Source organism: Sinohyriopsis cumingii, chromosome 1 (assembly GCF_028554795.1).
Source record: "Sinohyriopsis cumingii isolate HCF-2022 chromosome 1, ASM2855479v2, whole genome shotgun sequence".
NCBI classification, from domain to species: Eukaryota; Metazoa; Mollusca; class Bivalvia; order Unionida; family Unionidae; genus Sinohyriopsis; species Sinohyriopsis cumingii.
The window spans coordinates 125263932-125284347 of record NC_142961.1 but is presented as its reverse complement, the minus strand read 5'-3'; the positions used below and the strand labels follow the sequence as shown (position 1 = coordinate 125284347).

Sequence of the window (20416 nt, the reverse complement as noted above, 5' to 3'; positions counted from 1 at the left end):
ATTACTCCTAACAAACTGCACAGACCCAGATTTGTATGTTTTCTGTTAAACTAATATTGTTCTTTTGAACTTTTTCCACTTTTTTAAGATATATTTTCTGTTTGATTGTAAAATTGCACACAATTTGGATGAAAAAATATATATTAAATGTTCAATATAAAGACGCCAACTGTTTAGGTGTCAAACAATTAAGGTAGCAGACAAATTAAACAAGCACAGTAAATGCAATTATGTAATGGGTTATATATTTCTCAGATTGGATAGTGACCCATTGGAATAAACAACAACTAATGGTAGATTCATCAATTTTGTTTAATCATTTCAGTTGGAACTCAACACCATCAGAACATCCTGGCAGATTTATTCTGTTTAATTTTCTTCCCTGGATACCAGGTATTATTTAAATAGAATAGCACTATGTGTATTTTTAATTATTAAGTCTGAAACTTCATTACTGTAAGTATTAACATACAGAATTCAATACACATTAAGTTGGAAACACAATCAGAACTCTTAAATGCCAATGATCTGTATAGTGGCTCTGTAATTTCTTGTATCATGTTAACATATCACATATCAGCCCCATCTTCTTAATGATAATGCAACATTTTTGGGCATTTCAAACCATCTTGTGAAACCTATGCCAATCATTTAGAAACTCCATGAAGTTGACAACATCAAGTCTCATCTATCTGAGCCTGGAAGCTTGGACTCCACACTGTCTATTGGGTTCCATCTCGAGTCTTCCATGGCACCAAAGATTTCCTACAACAGACGTGAAAAGCAATTAATTGAAATTATAAATTAATTATTAAATTAATATTCAGAAGATAAAATAAATTGTGAACCTAGAAAACATTTGTATGAAATATCTACAGGACTCCAGATTTCCACATAATGTGGCTATTTTTATTTTGATTTAAATAATGTACTTTTGAGCTTTAACTTACTTTCAAGCACCAAATTTGGTGATAGTGCTGCACAAGGGTACAGTCACACTGGTAGTAATGCTGCAAGTTGTGTTGGAAAACCATGCACTTGGGCTTAGGAATTAATAACCCTTCAGTGATAGATCTCTGTTGGGCAAGTCAATTAGTGTTTGATGCAACAATTATAATAGTCATACACCCTCCTGTTTGTTTGTACTGGCAAGTCAATTAGTGTTTGGTGCAACAATTCAAGTATTCACAAACCCCTCCTGTTTGTTTGTTCACCCTACCAATTTTAGAAACAAAAGTCATCATAGATATAAAAAAAATGTACAAAACAGTCATTTCATTCATCAATTTACAATTCTTACCTGTCACTAGGGGTCCCCTATTACTGTCAACGTATTGGCTTTTCAAATCAAATGGAAGTTCTCAATATAAACAAGCAGAAAGACTGCTCAGTCCTCTTCTGGCTTCTAGAATGGTTCATTTCATTAAATGCTGTTGTCTGTGTCCAATATTTACAATATCTAGTTTTAATATGAGTTTTTAAAAAATGAACAGATATAAATAAGGATGAATTTTTGTATATGTGTGTTCAAAGAGATGTGACTTGAAAACTTTTGGAATTATTGAGATTACCAAAGATGGTTAACTACATCACGTTTATTGAAAACAACCTCATCCATGCAAATATGGTGACCATGTTACTAAACAACAACCAGAAATAAATGCTCTTTCTGTATTATTTGTTTGAAAATTTAATTGTTTGTAACTACTGATCACCGCTCCTGTGGCCTAGTGGTTAGAGCGTCTACCTCGGATGCCAGAGGTCGTGGGTTCGATCCCCAGCTGAGTTATACCAAAGACTTACAAAAATGGTACTAACAGCTTCATCGCTTGGCGCTCAGCATCAAGAGGTTTGTGTTAGGACTGGTTGGCCTGGTGTCAGGATAATGTGACTGGGTGGGACATCATGCTACATGTCTGCAGCATGATGCCCCAGTGCTAGATATCACTATAAACTGTCACACTGCAGACATTGTAGCGATATGACTGAAAAATTGTTAAAGTTACATTAAAAATCCAAATCACACACACACATAACTTCTGATTGACAAGTATTACCACTGTCAAACCACAGATGCCTGATACTATTGGATCCATTCACAGGTTTTGAATAACCGTAAAGTGATAGCCTGTAGAACAAAATTAGTTCATACATCAATAATCTCCTTCATTAACCACTGCAGATAAAGCCTCACATAAAGAGCATGCAGTCCACTCATCTATACTCTTATGTACAATACTGAGTTAACCTACTGTGGGCAACCTATTACAATATATTGTTGTTGTTGTTGTGGGGTTTAACGCCATTTTTCAGCACGATAGGCTATACATAGCGGCCAGTATTAATGGTGGAGGAAGAACCCGGAAAACCCCGGAAAGAACCACCGACCCACGAGAAGCTACTGGCAAGCTTTCTCACATGCCCACATTGGCTGAATCTTAGACTCGAACCGCCGCAGACAGAGGTGAGATGGCAGTGATCTGTAACGAAGAGCGCTTTAGACCACTATAATGTACAGTCACTAATATGGAATGTTTACCACTAAATAATCATTTACTCTAATTCAGAAAGCACCTACTATGCAGGACTGGACGTATATACGTTTAGCATGGATGAGCTAATCTTAGAAACCAAACAATACTTAACTCATGTTAGCAAAGCATAAAATGTAGGTCACAGTGGTCTTTGGTTTGTAGTAAAGAGATGCATCAAATTATTAAATTTCTTGACTGGAACTAAAACAGCACCAAATAAACGCATATTTTAACACAAAATGTCAACAAAGTTACTGAAGCATGAAATATATCATGGATACCTTTTTTTTTTTTTTACAAAAAGAATGAAGACTGTCATTCAAGATGCATCCTATCACCAACTTTCAAGATTCTAGGCAGGACAGTATGTGTATAACATGCCAAATTGTTGTCTGTTGAGGAGATAACTGCCATAACCAGTAAAAGAGGAAATAAAGGTCAAGATGACCCTCTTTTTGTGTCACAATTTAACATGCAATCTGCCTAAAAATCCAAATGCAAAGTTTAACTCGAGTCAGTGAAGTGTAAAAAATGGTCAACAACGACCTACTACTGAAATGACAAGAGTAGTGCTCATAAAGATGTATCCTCAAATTATATGATTCCAGGTAGGACAGTATGTATACAGCATGACAAGACCCATTTATTTTTGAGTAAAAGCAAATATGTGATGCCTACATTCATCTGATTTAATGATTAAGCAAGAAAACACCAAACTGAACCAAAGTCAGTGATATGAGAAATATGGGTCTCAAGGACTAAAAAGACATCCATCCTCGGACGCTTTCTGTCAAAATTTGGTCAAATCCTGTACAGTAATTCTTGAGCAATATTTGTTTCTAGTTTTTATATTTTTAGTAACAGCAATCTGATCGCAGATTAGCATCATTTGAGCAAATTTGAAAAAGCTTCATGAAAGTATGCTTCCACTAAAATTCTGATGAGCAGTTCTTTAGAAGATGGTGTTTGAAATGTTTTCTATTTTTAGAAACAGTGGCCATATTTAATAGCATAATCTGAAATACACGTTAACGACTTCATACCAGGATGCATTCAGTCAAATTGGGTAAAATTCTGTCAAGTTGATCCTGAGAAGAAGTCATTTAGACTTTTGTCTTTCAAGTAAGAGTGGCCATGTCTGATTGTGCACATGCATCAACTAAACAAATCTGAACGAGCTTCATGCTTGGTCTGTTAAGCAGTTTTGGAGAAAAAAGATGTCAATAGCCAGTATGAATGGATGAAAGACAATGAATGGTGGATGAGGAACCATAACACAAGGCCACTGTGCCTTACAAATAGTTGAGCTAAATAATAGTTAACCAGATGAAACATACCTCGCTCTGTTCCATATATTCCTTGTTGTATTTATCGACATCAATCCCTAATTCTGGTTCTGAAAGGAAAATATTTAGTTGATATGCCAATTTGTCTAGTATACCAAATTATTCCATAAAATTTTGTAACAAGGGAATAAAGCCATAATTCTTCATGTTTTCTAGTTCTCACAGGCTGTACAATTTTTAAATGGGTTTGATAAAGTATGGTTACTATTAACATATGTCAGAGAAAGAATGCATATGTAATACAATTTAGCTCTATTGCATTTGCAAGAAAAAAACATGTACAGACAGTAAAAATAAAAGTGAAATTGGGAGCATTAATTAACACGTTAAAAAGTTAAAAAGTGAAAATGACTGAAATGAGAAATGATTTGGATCATCTTTAGTATATTGTACTCAAAGCTGAATGGCACACGCACACATACACACACACATATATACAAATCTCAACTTAATTGTGAAAATAACAAATGAAAATGCTATTACAGACATGGATATTTTGATAGAGGCAAGATTCTTTTGTTTTAAATCAGGTATAATCATTTGACCATCCTTATAAATACAGACTGTGACCCATCTGAGATCTGATGCTTGACTGAACAAGATGCTTAAGACTACCAGGAATGAACTATCCTCACTTTTCTCATGAAAGTGGAAACACAATGATGGATAAGCAATGAATAACATCACACAAGTAAATAAAAGTAAAGGAACATAACTAAATTTAAAAGCTCATGGAATATTGATTTTACCTTTGCTTTAGCAATTTCCAAGACTAATCCTTAAACTAAGCATGTGCAAACCATGGCCGATGACCTCGTTATATATATTTACATTTAAATCATATGGATACATTTGAAAATCGCCATCCAGGGCACGCCCTGGAGAAAAGCTGACATTCCTGTCTTCAATCAAAATGTATTCAACTCACAAATCAAAGAAAAAGGATGGTCCTACCTTCTAAAGCATCTTCCTCCCCTACAGGATCATAATGACCCTGAAATAAACAAAATTTCCAAAAGAAAAATGCTGATAAATTATAGCAAGAAAATTTAATGAAGAAAAATTGATGTGACATACAGAATACAGTGCAATCATAACACATACTTAATCCATTGTTAATCTGTGAAATTTCTTTACCACTAGATCTGACAACCATGTTATAATCAATGATTGCAAAGCTTGCATGTATGAAGTTATTAGTAGCCATTATAAGCATTAATTATCAGGCAGAAACTCAGACTAAAGTCATTTTGACAACAAAATGCTTACCCTTTTTCTAGCTAAACTTTATTTTGTAGCTTAGTTACCTTTAAAGCTTTTGGAATAAAACTTTTAACCAGCACTAATCAGCTTTTAAATCATGTCCTGTTATATCATGTAGGTAGAAACACACACACTGAATGGGCATGAAAGGTATAAATTAATAAAAACAACATTATGTTCTAAGATAAAGTTGATAACAATAAGGTATATTATTTACAATCATTGCTCTTAACACTTGCTTCAAAAGCTATTACCATTGTCCAATCACAGAAGCAAAATTCATTGGATGAAACTCACTGACTTTTGGAAAACTTGTAGTGAAAATCAGTAGGACCATTATTAGATGCCTAGTTACACCGAACAGTATGTACAACAATCAGCCACTGCAGATAAGGCTTTCTGTGAGCTTAACACCACTTTTGATAGGCATATGATAGTCTAGATAGGGTGGCCAGTATATATGGCGCATGAAGGACCCTATGTTGGCTGAGTTGAGACTTGAACTCCGGGAAACAGAGGTGAGATTTGATCTGTATGAATGCCTTAGACCACTTGACCACCTGGGGCCCCCATGGTCTTACACTTACGGTATGCAGTCCACTCATCTAATTCAAATACTAAATTCACGTGTAAACAATTAACTTGCTGTGTATAACTTGACATAATATACAATGTACAGACACTGGGAAAGTTTACTTTTGAAGAAATATAATATATTCCTACCTCCAATTGCTCTAAGATGTATTTAGAATGCAAACATTTCTGTGGCCAAAAACTAAACAAAAATATTGAAAGCACGTTAAAAGAGTACAGTATGAAGTGTACAGTGACCTTCTTTGGTTATAAGTGTGCACTAATGAGATGCATTCAAAAATCAACTACCATAAATCTAACATAAAAAGCACCCAATAAGTGACATTCAAACACAAAATTTCAACAAAGTCACTGAAGCATGAAACACATGTCAGAGCCATGTTTGCAATACAATTATAGCACTTACCAAAATACTTCTTAGTTACAATGAACTAGCATGAATAATTATTCCATGTCTAACAAAACAATGAATCTGAGATATGGCTCCATGAGAAGAAAGAGGCTCAACCACAGACCTGCCAACCCTGACTAGTCTGTTTCAGTAAGGCAGTTGATTTTTTAACCATAAGATTGATCGGTTTTCAGTAAGGTGTAACAAAATATTAATAACTGTTATTGTAAAGCTGGAAAACGCAATTAAAAGTTTGACGCATCGACGATAAACATTATGTACAACTGAAAAGTTTGTAAAGTACATGTAGACATTATTTACCGCAGGTGCAGTTGCACAAACTCTAGTTCCAAACTGTATGCAGCTCAATGACGTGTTGCTATCTCTCAACTTGACATAATTCTTGGCAATTCTTTTCCATTTCACATGATGACAGCAATCATATCTCCCGGCAAGAGATATACTCAAATTGGCACATGATGTCCAAGAAACGTAATTGTGTCCTTTCCAGCTTTTATTCACAAGAATTGAATACTCCTTTTTATACTTCTGTGTTGATTATTAACAGTTTTCTAGAAGCATATTTTTCCTTTCGGGATGCCATTTTGAAAAATTCAACAGTCTGATCATGCTGACGCTTCGCAGGAACAAAGAGGTACAGTTTAAAGTGTCTGGAGTGCTGCTGTAAAGCTAGTCTGGTTCCCCGACTAATATCACTAATTCTAAGATGAAACCCGGATCCAAGGATGAACCAATTATCCAGATTTTTCGGCAATGATCATTTTCCTGTAGCTTTGCTAGCATGCTGTTAAGTCTGTATTTTAAGGGTAATTTTCATAAGACTTACGGCAAGATCGTAAGAGTTGGCAGGTCTGCAACCAATCAGTTGCTAGATCACCTCATTAACATCAAAGTATCTCACACTTTATCAAACTTGTCCATATTTCCCATATTCGAAGCTGAATCAAATTTAAGTCAGAAATATGACCTCCAGTATGAGCTTACTTTGTCTTATGGCCAGATAAGCTGAAGAAAACCCCATAAAATAGCCCCCCCCCCCAATGCACAATAAATTTTTCTTTAAAATGTGAATCTTAAATCAGTGGAAACAAGAACACCTACCTGTTGTTGGTAGTGAGCATAATAGCTGTAATAGTTATGGTAATCTGTTGGGTAGTAACCAGTGTCATAGTAATGCCCATAGCCTCCATAGTAACCGCCATAGCTGGCAGCATCCATGTGACTCCTGCATTACAAAAAAATGTAGCACTCATATAAATAATAGGTAAAATCACAGTAAGTTTATCAAACACATTCAAACATCAATTATCTAAAAATAAAATAAAGATCAATAACTGTTTAGAATTTGGTAAAAAGACTGAAAATAATACAAGGTACAGTTTGGATGTCTTTAAGATTATCAACAGCCTAGATGATTGAGAAGTCTTCTCAACTGATTTCAGGTTGTTATAATTTTGGCTCCATTATTTAGCAGAAAAAAAATTCCATCTCCAACTTATACAGTGTAATACTGATAATCAAGCTACAACATTTAGTCAGTGCAATGATGGTAATGAGAAGTGTGAGGGGTGATGAGTGTTCTGGTACCAAAATTAACTATTAAAACATAGTCATTACTTTTTATTTGAAACAAGTTACACTTGCTGTACATACATACACACATATTCAAATTTTCACCTAGACAGTACGTTCAACACTCATGATTCTTGTACATCATCTGATTTTAATTTGTGTTATGTATGCAGTAAATCTTATTGGATGAATAATAGTTGTTCCACTGATAGTCAAGGGATATTTGTCAAGGATTCTCTTCTCTCTGGGTTTAAATAACGCATGTAGGTCAAGTCATATTCTTTTGCCATGCTCATTACTTTGATACGGATTAGATCTTTAGCAATGAGATTTGTATCTGACAAATAGTCGTTAAACATTTATTAAAAAAAGTAATTCAAGGGACGAATTCGCCTTTAAATTGTCAGGCTATTGTAATATATAGTCTGTATACAAGTATTCCAAAGTAATTATAGGGATGAAAAAATCCTGCAATATTGTCAGGCTGGTGTAATATATAGTTTGTATACAAGTATTCCAAAGTAATTATAGGGATGAAAAAATCCTGCAAAATTGTGAGGCTGGTGTAATCTGTAGTCTGTATAAAATTATTCCAAAAGTCGGGCTGAATTAGCTTTTAAATTGTCAGGCTGGTGTAATACATAGTCTGTATGAAGTTATTCCAAAAGTAATTATAGGGATGAAAAAACATGTAAATTGCCAGGCTGGTGTAATACATAGTCTGTGTACAATTATTTCAAAAGTAATTATAGGGATGAAAAAACATGTAAATTGCCAGGCTGGTGTAATACATAGTCTGTGTACAATTATTTCAAAAGTAATTATAGGGATGAAAAAACATGTAAATTGCCAGGCTGGTGTAATACATAGTCTGTGTACAATTATTTCAAAAGTAATTATAGGGATGAAAAAACATGTAAATTGCCAGGCTGGTGCAATACATAGTCTGTGTACAATTATTTCAAAAGTAATTATAGGGATGAAAAAACATGTAAATTGCCAGGCTGGTGTAATACATAGTCTGTGTACAATTATTTCAAAAGTAATTATAGGGATGAAAAAACATGTAAATTGCCAGGCTGGTGTAATACATAGTCTGTGTACAATTATTTCAAAAGTAATTATAGGGATGAAAAAACATGAAAATTGCCAGGCTGGTGTAATACATAGTCTGTATACAATTATTTCAAAAGTTGTCTGAATTAGCCTTTAAATTGGCAGGCTGGTGTAATCTATAGTCTGTATACAAGTATTTCAAAAGTAATTTTATAGGGATGAAAAAACATGTAAATTGCCAGGCTGGTGTAATACATAGTCTGTGTACAATTATTTCAAAAGTAATTATAGGGATGAAAAAACATGTAAATTGCCAGGCTGGTGTAATACATAGTCTGTGTACAATTATTTCAAAAGTAATTATAGGGATGAAAAAACGTAAATTGCCAGGCTGGTGTAATACATAGTCTGTGTACAATTATTTCAAAAGTAATTATAGGGATGAAAAAAACATGTAAATTGCCAGGCTGGTGTAATACATAGTCTGTGTACAATTATTTCAAAAGTAATTATAGGGATGAAAAAGCATGTAAATTGCCAGGCTGGTGTAATACATAGTCTGTGTACAATTATTTCAAAAGTAATTATAGGGATGAAAAAACATGTAAATTGCCAGGCTGGTGTAATACATAGTCTGTGTACAATTATTTCAAAAGTAATTATAGGGATGAAAAAACATGTAAACTGCCAGGCTGGTGTAAAACATAGTCTGTATACAATTATTTCAAAAGTAATTATAGGGATGAAAAAACATGTAAATTGTCAGGCTGGTGAAATACAAAGTCTGTGTACAATTATTTCAAAAGTAATTATAGGGATGAAAAAACATGAAATTGCCAGGCTGGTGTAATACATAGTCTGTATACAATTATTTCAAAAGTTGTCTGAATTAGCCTTTAAATTGGCAGGCTGGTGTAATCTATAGTCTGTATACAAGTATTTCAAAAGTAATTTTATAGGGATGAAAAAACATGTAAATTGCCAGGCTGGTGTAATACATAGTCTGTGTACAATTATTTCAAAAGTAATTATAGGGATGAAAAAACATGTAAATTGCCAGGCTGGTGTAATACATAGTCTGTGTACAATTATTTCAAAAGTAATTATAGGGATGAGAAAACATGTAAATTGCCAGGCTGGTGTAATACATAGTCTGTGTACAATTATTTCAAAAGTAATTATAGGGATGAAAAAACATGTAAATTGCCAGGCTGGTGTAATACATAGTCTGTATACAATTATTTCAAAAGTAATTATAGGGATGAAAAAACATGTAAATTGTCAGGCTGGTGAAATACATAGTCTGTGTACAATTATTTCAAAAGTAATTATAGGGATGAAAAAACATGAAAATTGCCAGGCTGGTGTAATACATAGTCTGTATACAATTATTTCAAAAGTTGTCTGAATTAGCCTTTAAATTGCCAGGCTGGTGTAATCTATAGTCTGTATACAAGTATTTCAAAAGTAATTTGATAGGGATGAAAAAACATGTAAATTGCCAGGCTGGTGTAATACATAGTCTGTGTACAATTATTTCAAAAGTAATTATAGGGATGAAAAAACATGTAAATTGCCAGGCTGGTGTAATACATAGTCTGTGTACAATTATTTCAAAAGTAAGTATAGGGATGAAAAAACATGTAAATTGCCAGGCTGGTGTAATACATAGTCTGTATACAATTATTTCAAAAGTAATTATAGGGATGAAAAAACATGTAAATTGTCAGGCTGGTGAAATACATAGTCTGTGTACAATTATTTCAAAAGTAATTATAGGGATGAAAAAACATGAAAATTGCCAGGCTGGTGTAATACATAGTCTGTATACAATTATTTCAAAAGTTGTCTGAATTAGCCTTTAGATTGGCAGGCTGGTGTAATCTATAGTCTGTATACAAGTATTTCAAAAGTAATTTGATAGGGATGAAAAAACATGTAAATTGCCAGGCTGGTGTAATACATAGTCTGTGTACAATTATTTCAAAAGTAATTATAGGGATGAAAAAACATGTAAATTGCCAGGCTGGTGTAATACATAGTCTGTGTACAATTATTTCAAAAGTAATTATAGGGATGAAAAAACATGTAAATTGCCAGGCTGGTGTAATACATAGTCTGTATACAATTTTTCAAAAGTAATTATAGGGATGAAAAAACATGTAAATTGTCAGGCTGGTGAAATACATAGTCTGTGTACAATTATTTCAAAAGTAATTATAGGGATGAAAAAACATGTAAATTGCCAGGCTGGTGTAATACATAGTCTGTATACAATTTTTCAAAAGTAATTATAGGGATGAAAAAACATGTAAATTGTCAGGCTGGTGAAATACATAGTCTGTGTACAATTATTTCAAAAGTAATTATAGGGATGAAAAAACATGAAAATTGCCAGGCTGGTGTAATACATAGTCTGTATACAATTATTTCAAAAGTTGTCTGAATTAGCCTTTAAATTGCCAGGCTGGTGTAATCTATAGTCTGTATACAAGTATTTCAAAAGTAACCTTTAGTGGTGAAGCTGCAGAATTATCTTTCAAAACTATGTTGCTCAGACAGGATTTGAACAAAATTACCTCCCTACCAATTCACTTAATCCACATTTATTTTGCTATTCGTGCTCTCCAGGCACAATGACTGTTTCAATATATCTCTTTTCTCTGATTCATTCCCGTCATGTGATACTAAAGTCAGCTATCACTGATAAATGTTGCATGTGCATGAATTCTATCACTGCTTGACTGCATACTGAGCTAAGTAGGCAAACTATCAGCCAATAAAAACACTTTAAATAAGACATATGATTAATCAGCATTGGTTTAAATGACCGTGACCTCGTTATATTATGTTTACTCAATCCAGTTACTCATAAGCAAATCAACCTTTTATTTAAATATGAGTCAATGCAATAAAAGTAATGAAAAACACTTCACCAACACAAGTGTGTTTCTTTCATCAAATGAGTAAATGACAACAATGATTTGAATATTTTTTATTGATTATACGGAGTAGAAACTTTAATGTGTGTGTCACAGAATAAGGCAAGAAATAACTTGGTGTCACCTTAGAACGATCTGATCATTTTCGTCGAACATACGTACGTTACTTAGGGTGAATAATTGTTTTTCTAGGTAAGCAACTGAACTAACATGTACCTCGTCGTAGATAAAATTGCAGCGAGATTCACTAAAAGTACGGTAAGCACGGGTATTTTACCCTGACTAATTCTCACTCTCCTGTGGATTTAAGGCAAGTTCCATTTCTAACTGACACACTGGTCTATGGATCTTGCCAAGGAGTGAATGTTCTCCAGCCTTAGGGGTAAGTGTTACATTTGTATCTTATTTGATATGTGAAGCATATTCAGTTTTAATTCTGTATCATGAAATGATAATGATGCATTTATTACTACGCAGATCTGAAACATTGTGAACTTTGAATTAGATGCACATATCTATAGATTTTAATTCTGAACCTATTATTATGACCAGTTTGGTTTTACTGTAGCTGTTATGGGCTGTCTGAAGCTGTTTAGAGCTGTCTATATGTATGTCTGTGCGCATGGTGGATCCATGAAGGGAGGGTGTAGCCAATACAAGTGGGCCAACCCAATCTAGGAGAACTGTTTGCTGTCGGTGCATATGTGTGTGGGTATCTCAGGCTATCTGTCTGGCAGTCTGTGTGTTGATATGGAAGATGATGCAACCATGAAGGCCATACGAAGACGAAACCGCTAGTTTGTAAACTTGTGTGCATGGTGGATCCATGAAGGGTGTGTATGGCCAATACAAGCTGTACAAATGACCGAGTCATGTTTGTTTTAATTGGTTTTTTCAATTGAGTCATTCTGAATACATAAGATTATTTGAATCTTTATTTTGATTACATGAGGTTATGTTGTTGTTGTTGTAGGGTTTAATCCTTTCATCACTATGGATCGGTTTTCCAGTCCAGGAGAAGTAAGTCCGTAAACACTATGGACCGCTTTACCGGTCTGGGGCAGTCTTCTTCTCTAACGTTATAGTATCCGACGATATAAATTTTGGGATACCTCTAATAACTTCCTACTTGTAATGTAGATATTATATTTGGATTATCTCGTGAGTTTAGCTTGTATACAACTAGAAATATCGAACAAAGTAGGCACTTTTAACGAGTTTTCTGAATGGTGAAATTTGTATACAAAATGGCGGAGTTCGAAGAAAGTGAGTGAAGTGTCAGATTTTGAATTATCAGAGGATTTTACCAATTTCGACCTAGTAAAGTTGGATGAAAATGAGAGAAGGCGTCTGGAGAGGCAATGGAATGCGCTTGTGGGGGACAGTGATGACGAAGAAGAGGACTTTGAAGGTTTTGAATCGGAGGAAGTGTACGCTCCACGTAATTTTGTTTGGACGATGTTGGAAAACCAAAGAGATCTGTTTCAGTTTTCTGAGAGAGTTGGACCCAACCGAGTGTTAGATGGCTCCAGGAGAGCTTTGGAATATTTTCAAATATTCTATTCAGATGAAATTTTTGGAAACATTGTCCGTCTAATGAATTTGAATGCGGCAATCAAATGTGTAAGAGGCGATACAGGTGTGAGGACTGATCTCACCTTGGATGAAATCAAGGCAGTTTATGGAATTTTAATTTCTACCTGTCATATACCTGAAAGAAAGACTTGTGTTGCTACTGGAATTATTCATGAGTACATCTAGGGTCAATTGAACAAGTTTTGGGAACTTTCTAAGTTTTCTAAGAAGTAAATAGATAATTACTTGTATTTTACCTGTTGTGTTACCTGTTTGCACCTGAATTTTAACAGTTGTAATAGATATGCACATTTTAGTCAATTGGTCATATTTTTAACCTTGATTTTGACACCTAATCCAGCCAGATATCTTTAAAATTGGCCAAGTTATGTTATTTCAAAATCCACAAGTCGTTTTGCTTTACAACTCCAAAGTTACTTAGTGTTGAGGACTCATTGCCCCCAAAGTTACTTAGTGATGAAAGGGTTAATGCCATTTTTCAGCACACGATGGCTATACATGGCAACCAGTATTAATGGTGGAGGAAGAACCCAGGAAAATACTGGAAAGAACCGACCCCCGAGAAGCTAATGGCAAGCTTTCTCACATACCCAGAATTGGCCGAATCTGAAACTCGAACTCACGCAGACAGAGGTGAGATGGCAGTGATCCATAACGAAGAGCGCTTTAGACCACTCGGGATCCCTCCATGCGGTTATGTGAATCTCACTTACATACCAGGAGATTATTTGAATCTCACTTTCATTTGAATCATTTGTTTTGTTTTCCTCCTTGTGAATGTTTGGATAGAGTATTTGAATGAGACGTATGTTTGGAGTGTGAAAGAAAAGAATAACTGTATTTGTCATACACACACACACATATATAAAAATTTTATTAATTCATTTTATTTAAATTAACATCATTCATCACATCGTGTTGTGTTGTCATTTGATCCAGGCATCCATTCAGGTCTATCCTGTTACAGCGTGATGCTGCATTTGAAAGAAGAGCATGTATGAAAGGTTAAGCTGAAGAAATTTACATGTGACTTGTTTTGTGTTTGTATTTGACTAGTTTCTGCAAGATAACTGCAGATACTGTTCCGACCAGTTACATATGTCAAAGGTTCATGTGGAATGAAGTTGATTGATAACTCACAATTAGTGAAGATAAGTTTATAATTACGAAAAATTTAAACACTCTGTAAAATGCACAGAATCCTAGAAATAGCTATTTGGCTATTTCAGGGGCATGAATCCTTTCTTGGTGGGGTGGGGGGTCAAAATGGATAAAATGCTTAATGTTGTGGGCCACAAGAACAAGAGCAAAAGCGATTCCTTATCACCAATTATGCATATTCATTAGAATGAATATTTTCAAAAGGACAGCCTATATGGCCTATATGGCCATCAGCCACAGTGTGAAGGACTGGGCCCATGGGTTGGACATGGCAGGACTATATCATAACCAACTGGATCTATTACCCAGCGTAATTAAGAAAATTATCACACTGTTGTTCACTGCTCTGGTGGCCTAGTGGTTAGAGCATCTGCCTTGGATGCGGGAGGTCATGGGTTCAATCCCCAGCCAAGTCATACCAAAGACTTATAAAATGGTACTAACAATTGCCTTGCTTGGCGCTCAGCATTAAGAGGTTAGTGTTAGGACTGGTTGGCCCAGTGTCAGGATAATGTGACTGGTGGGACATCATGCTACATGTCTGCAGCATGATGCCCCAGTGCTAGACATCACTGTAAACTGCCACACTGCAGACACCAAGCGATATGACTGAAAAATTGTTAAAACTAAAGTCCAAATCACACACGCACACAATATTGTTCACATATGGCAAAAGAACTACCAAGAAATTATGAAAACACTTTTTACTGCTCTGATCCACCTTTCAATAGTTGCAAGTTGGTTCCTGATACATATTAAGGAAAATGTCTGGTAAAATATGGAACATTAATTTAACTTGTGCATTCCCAGTCACACTGTGTCAAAATAACTGTAACAACCACAGCAGATTTATCAGTGAACCAATCATAATGTATATGAAGTACATCCACTACTACAAAAATCTACAATTATTCCTGGTGTTCCTGGCTAAGGTTGTTTACATGGCCCAAAGTTGCAAGAGAAAAGCAAAACCAAACTGGCATTTAAATTAGGAATGTTTCAAACCTGCCAACAGGATAAAACTCTTGTTCAACCAACAAAATATGTCCTTTTTGAAGAACATGGTTTTTAAATAGAATCAGGAAAAAAATGAATCAGAAAATGTACCTCTTTGGTGTGGCCAAACTAACTCTGACTGGGCGCCTGCCTATTCCTGTCATATGCTGCATTTCTATCAAAGCTTTCTGTTGCTCAGTCTCCTCTGAGAACCGGACAAAGCCATATCCTCGACTCCTCCCATCATTGCCAAGAACAACTAAAAAAGAAAATCATACATACCAAATTGCTGCCTTACTCCTCATGTGGTAACTTAATTCTCTAGTCTGGAGTTACAAAGTTGATATTTTTGCATAATTAAACAATTGTCAGGGGGAAGGGGAACAAACAAACAAGCAAAAAAAAAAACACATATAAGAACTGATCTGCTGATGCCTCTAAAAAAATGAGTTCCCCCCCAAGAATTATTTGTAACAGATGACAATATTACAAAAAACATACAGTTCCTTTATTAAACAATATACATTACTGGGAGGTAACACTTTTTGGAGAAAACTATGATTCTTTGATAATATTTACTCAATAATACACTGCTGATGCAATATAGCAACTACTTGTAAAACTCTTGCCATCCCAAAGTTGTTTGAGCTAACAATGCTAAAATGTTATCTGCTTACTAAGGTGTAAGTAAGACATGGGTGGTCTCCACTTGCACAGTGGGACTGGCACCACCATCCTTCCATCAATTACAAAACATGTAAAAAAAATATTCCACAGCAAGAGAATGCTGGTATATCTGTGTCTATTGGTAGGGCATGGTAGTAATTATACCTGAACATGATTGATTTGTCTGGCAAACATATCTGAAGGCTCCTTATATCTATGCATAGACAGACACCTCCAAAAGTCTTTCAACATGTGTTAGGCATGTTCCAAGAATGATCAAAACATGAGCAATGACCTGTGTACAAAGGATGCATGATATGCAGAGATGCTGCCCAAAGTTAATTAATGACTAGAACTCTCCCCCCATCCCACAAAATAAGGTAGGAGTGAGAAAGGGTTGGGTCTATCTTTATGAAAGTTCCCCCTCAAATGCTAAAAGGCAGGAGTGAGAAAGAAAGTGTGGGTTAATTTTCATAGAAGTTTCACCTCGCATGAAAAGGCACGGGTGAGAAAGAAAAGGGTGGAAATTGTGACACATTGGTATTTTCTGAACACTTGAATCCTTGTTTAAATTTTTTACTTTATTCCAGGAACAACAATAGCACCTTCCAAATTATCACCTGTTTCACTACTTTGCATATTCCCACTATCACTGACTTGAAAGTTATCAGTGATTTTATATACTCTAATGATTGAAATTATTGAATGTTATATTATCTACTGCTCTCATATATAGGAAACTGGTCAATCTTTTGACGAAATGGTGGGAACTGTGAGTACCCCTCCTAGAACACATATTTCTGCTATGAATATTTCAATGGATTTCCATCCATTCTTTTGTTATCAACCTGCATTATATTTTATGAAGAGATTATTCTGATAGAGCGAGTATTCCGATTTTGATATTTTAGAGAAATTCTTTCTTCCTAAATTGCACTTAACATTTACAGCAAAATTCTACAGTGTACAGTAATATCTTGATGCATGACCTTGACCTATTTGTGGGAATTCTCATGCATCTGCCATCCAAATGTGCATATTTAGATGGTTTTGCATGATCTGCTCACTCATGAACATGACAGCATCTCTGGATACATGCTACTACATTTTAAACAAATTTTCCAATGCAAGAATTTACCTTTGGCTGATCGACATGTTGGATATCGTTTCGCAAATGCCGAGTAAAGTATGTAGTCATCAACATCATCCGTTAGCTCACCAATGAACAATGAAAACTCTGGGCTGTTCAAAAGGAAACAAAGTCGATCATGTTACGATAACAAAAACAAGACAAATTAACATTTTGCAAACTAATTTGAAAGAGAGATACAACTGTAATTGGGGCCCTGAGTGGCTGAGTGGTCTAAAGCGAACTCCGTTACGGATCACTGCCATCTCACCTCTGTCTGTGTGGGTTCGAGTCTCAGATTCAGCCAATGTGGGTATGTGAGAAAGCTTGCCAGTAGCTTCTCGTGGGTCGGTGGTTCTTTATGTGGTTTTACCGGGTTCTTCCTCCACCATTAATACTGGCCATCATGTATAGCATATCGTGTGCTGAAAAATGGTGTTAAACCATACAACAACAACTGTAATTCATTTCCTTCTGAAATCAACAATAACCACTCTAAATGTAGTGGCATCTTAGTATTATGTTCCTTTTTATAAAGATGGTATGAATCTCAGCAAATAAGTTTTGTTTTCTTCTTCCTGCAGCTCACTTTATTCAATTGATTTTAATTCTTAATTGCTGCCAAATAACCAAATATAGCCAATAATTTTAGTAGTGGAAACATTTAAGCAATTCAGGTCTCTGAATGAGATAAGAAAATAAATCCTGTCAAACTTTATTACCCCCTAAAATAAATGTGGTTGACACTTTTATAGTATTGTTAAACTTGAAAATCAAATGTGACAAAATGGTCCCTTATTTTCTTTAATGAGAACATTTCCTTTGTGTCCTTTCTTGATATACTGAATAATTACTACAGATCTTATCCAAAAGTAAATGATTTTCCCCCTTACTATGGCAACCCAATCTTTTGCACTGAATCAATTCAATGGCTTCGTGATCATTAAGGAGAATTCATTAATCCAAGTCACTAATCCTTTTAATACAGAATTCATGAGACCATAACCTATCCACTACTATAGACAATATTAAGAACAATTTTAAATTATGCCTATGCAATGGACATAACTGGCAATTTTGTGAACACACTGCAGAAAGGACAGGAAGTATTCTTGTTTCTTGATTCAACAAATAACACTGATTAACTTGACATCACTGCACTACTTTGTTTCCAAACTGAAAAAACTTGCATGTCAATTAAAGGACATAATCTTATTGTATGAATAATAGTTTACAATTTTTCCCTTGTTTTATGGTAATAGCCAATTAAGACATGTCATCAGGCAGTATGTATCCTGAAGTTAAGAGTAATTTGGAATATTATCAAAACTCGATTTCTGCAAGGAATAGAAGATAATATTAATTGTTCCTGCTAAAATAAAAACCTCACTATACTGCGATATATTAAAATATACAGCATGTATTGTCATGGATCTCACCGCATTAGGAGGCAGTATAATTAGATGTATTGTGTACCTCATTATAAGGTGGGATACTATATAGCTGCCACGGACAACATTATAACAAGAGAGTACTTTTTCAGACAAAGTCTAAATTGAACATCCATAAAAATTATTACCCAAACAGTATGATATACAGTGGATCCCCTCTTACATGGCCACCCCTTCTGCACTAGGAAAGTGGCCTTATTAGATGGGTGGCCTTTCCAGAGAGGGACTTAATTTTTATGAGAAGTATATGTAATGTACGTAGTAAGAAAGCTACATACTTCAAAGCATTTAATATCGTCATTTAAAAGTAACATTAATTATTAAAAAGTTCTTCTTGTTATAATAATAAACTTATTTCAACTGAATATACATTAATAGGGGGGTTTGGGTGTCCTCTCCCAATGGGGTCTTGAGAGGCAGTGCCCCCAATCTGGGAGTCCAGGTGGTCAAAGGCCCCCAGCTAAAAATGCTTACACTCCTAAAAAGCTGCTCCTAGTGTTTCACTGGATTATAAAATAAACCAAAATAATCATTTGGAAAACAAACTTACCAAAACTGTTCAACTTTACTTCAATAATTTCACAATATTTATTGCCATGTCAATTTTTTTATTGATGCTTAAGTTATTTCATGTGCATGTCAGTGTTCACATCATAATTAAGTCAATAATTTCTCAGTTTTTGCAGCAAATATATTATGCTTCTCTCTTTTCATAACAAATTTGTAAAATCAACACCCAAGTACATCAACTACATACAAATATGCCCATACATTCACTTGTCTTTTTCTTCAATGGACACAACCTGTTGATATGCTAGCTGAGCTCTTTTTGCGGCTTTGGCAAAGATTTCTTTAGCCTTCCTTTATGTCACCACTGACTTTTTTTTGCTCAATGTGCAATTGTTTCTTTTCCTTCTGAATGAGTCTTTTTCATTTCAAGCTGGTGCTTGTATTCGCTACATGCAGTCCACATATTCTGAGAGATCTGTTCTCTCATGCAAGAAATCTTTCTTCTTATAGTAATTAACTGCACTTTTTCCAGATGCCTTCTAAGCTTAAATTTTTCCATATACAGCTTCTTTTGTAGGTGCTGTTCCAAATTCTTCTAACCGCAATTACCATAATCTTTCCTGCAGAGGTCACAAAATGCCAGTCCTCTAGCATTGTGTTTTCTTATAAACTGACCAACTAAATTTTCGTCAACTTTTCACTCCAGCCATTCCCATTTCCATATATTTTTGTAAAACTTTTATCTAAACTCTTTGTGTCATGGTTTCTCTCAACAACTCGGGATGCCATGTTTTGAAAGCATGCTTCTTCTTTACATTGCTATCAGTTTCCACTACACGAAGATTCATTGGATAAATTTAAACATTATACTAATCAGAATACTCTTTATGAGAGTTGTGTGTTAACTAATATATGGAACAAAGAATTTACAAGGGTCGCTGCAGAATGGAACCAGACATACCTTTTTAAAAAACCAGATCGGAGATGATATAAAAAACAAACTATATCAAGAAAAATCTGATTCGAGTCAGGAGAAATGCGGAATTCCACTATAAAGTGGAGAAAAATCATGCCTGTAATATGCTGGCTGCTGGTTGCGTTAGAGGGGTGGCAGTTCTTGAGGGGTACTTTTGAATACAAACTTGTCTTTGCCAAGGGATTCTGGCTGTAAGAAGCAGGTGGCTGCTG

General features: G+C 34.9%; 1 protein-coding gene across 2 annotated transcripts in view; it reads right to left on the bottom strand.

Moving 5' to 3' along the window:
* Window positions 1-296: 296 nt before the first annotated feature.
* Window positions 297-20416, bottom strand: part of LOC149807817 (tRNA selenocysteine 1-associated protein 1-like) — a 43624-nt gene continuing 23504 nt past the window's right edge. For both annotated transcript variants that reach the window (XM_089970912.1, XM_089970920.1), the window contains 6 exons: window positions 17277-17380; window positions 15584-15731; window positions 7251-7374; window positions 4835-4874; window positions 3872-3930; window positions 297-765 (listed from right to left, as the gene is read on the bottom strand). In XM_089970912.1, the coding sequence (XP_089827038.1) occupies window positions 685-765; window positions 3872-3930; window positions 4835-4874; window positions 7251-7374; window positions 15584-15731; window positions 17277-17380 (556 nt within the window). In that variant the 3' untranslated portion in view covers window positions 297-684. The remainder of the gene's footprint in view (window positions 766-3871; window positions 3931-4834; window positions 4875-7250; window positions 7375-15583; window positions 15732-17276; window positions 17381-20416) is intronic.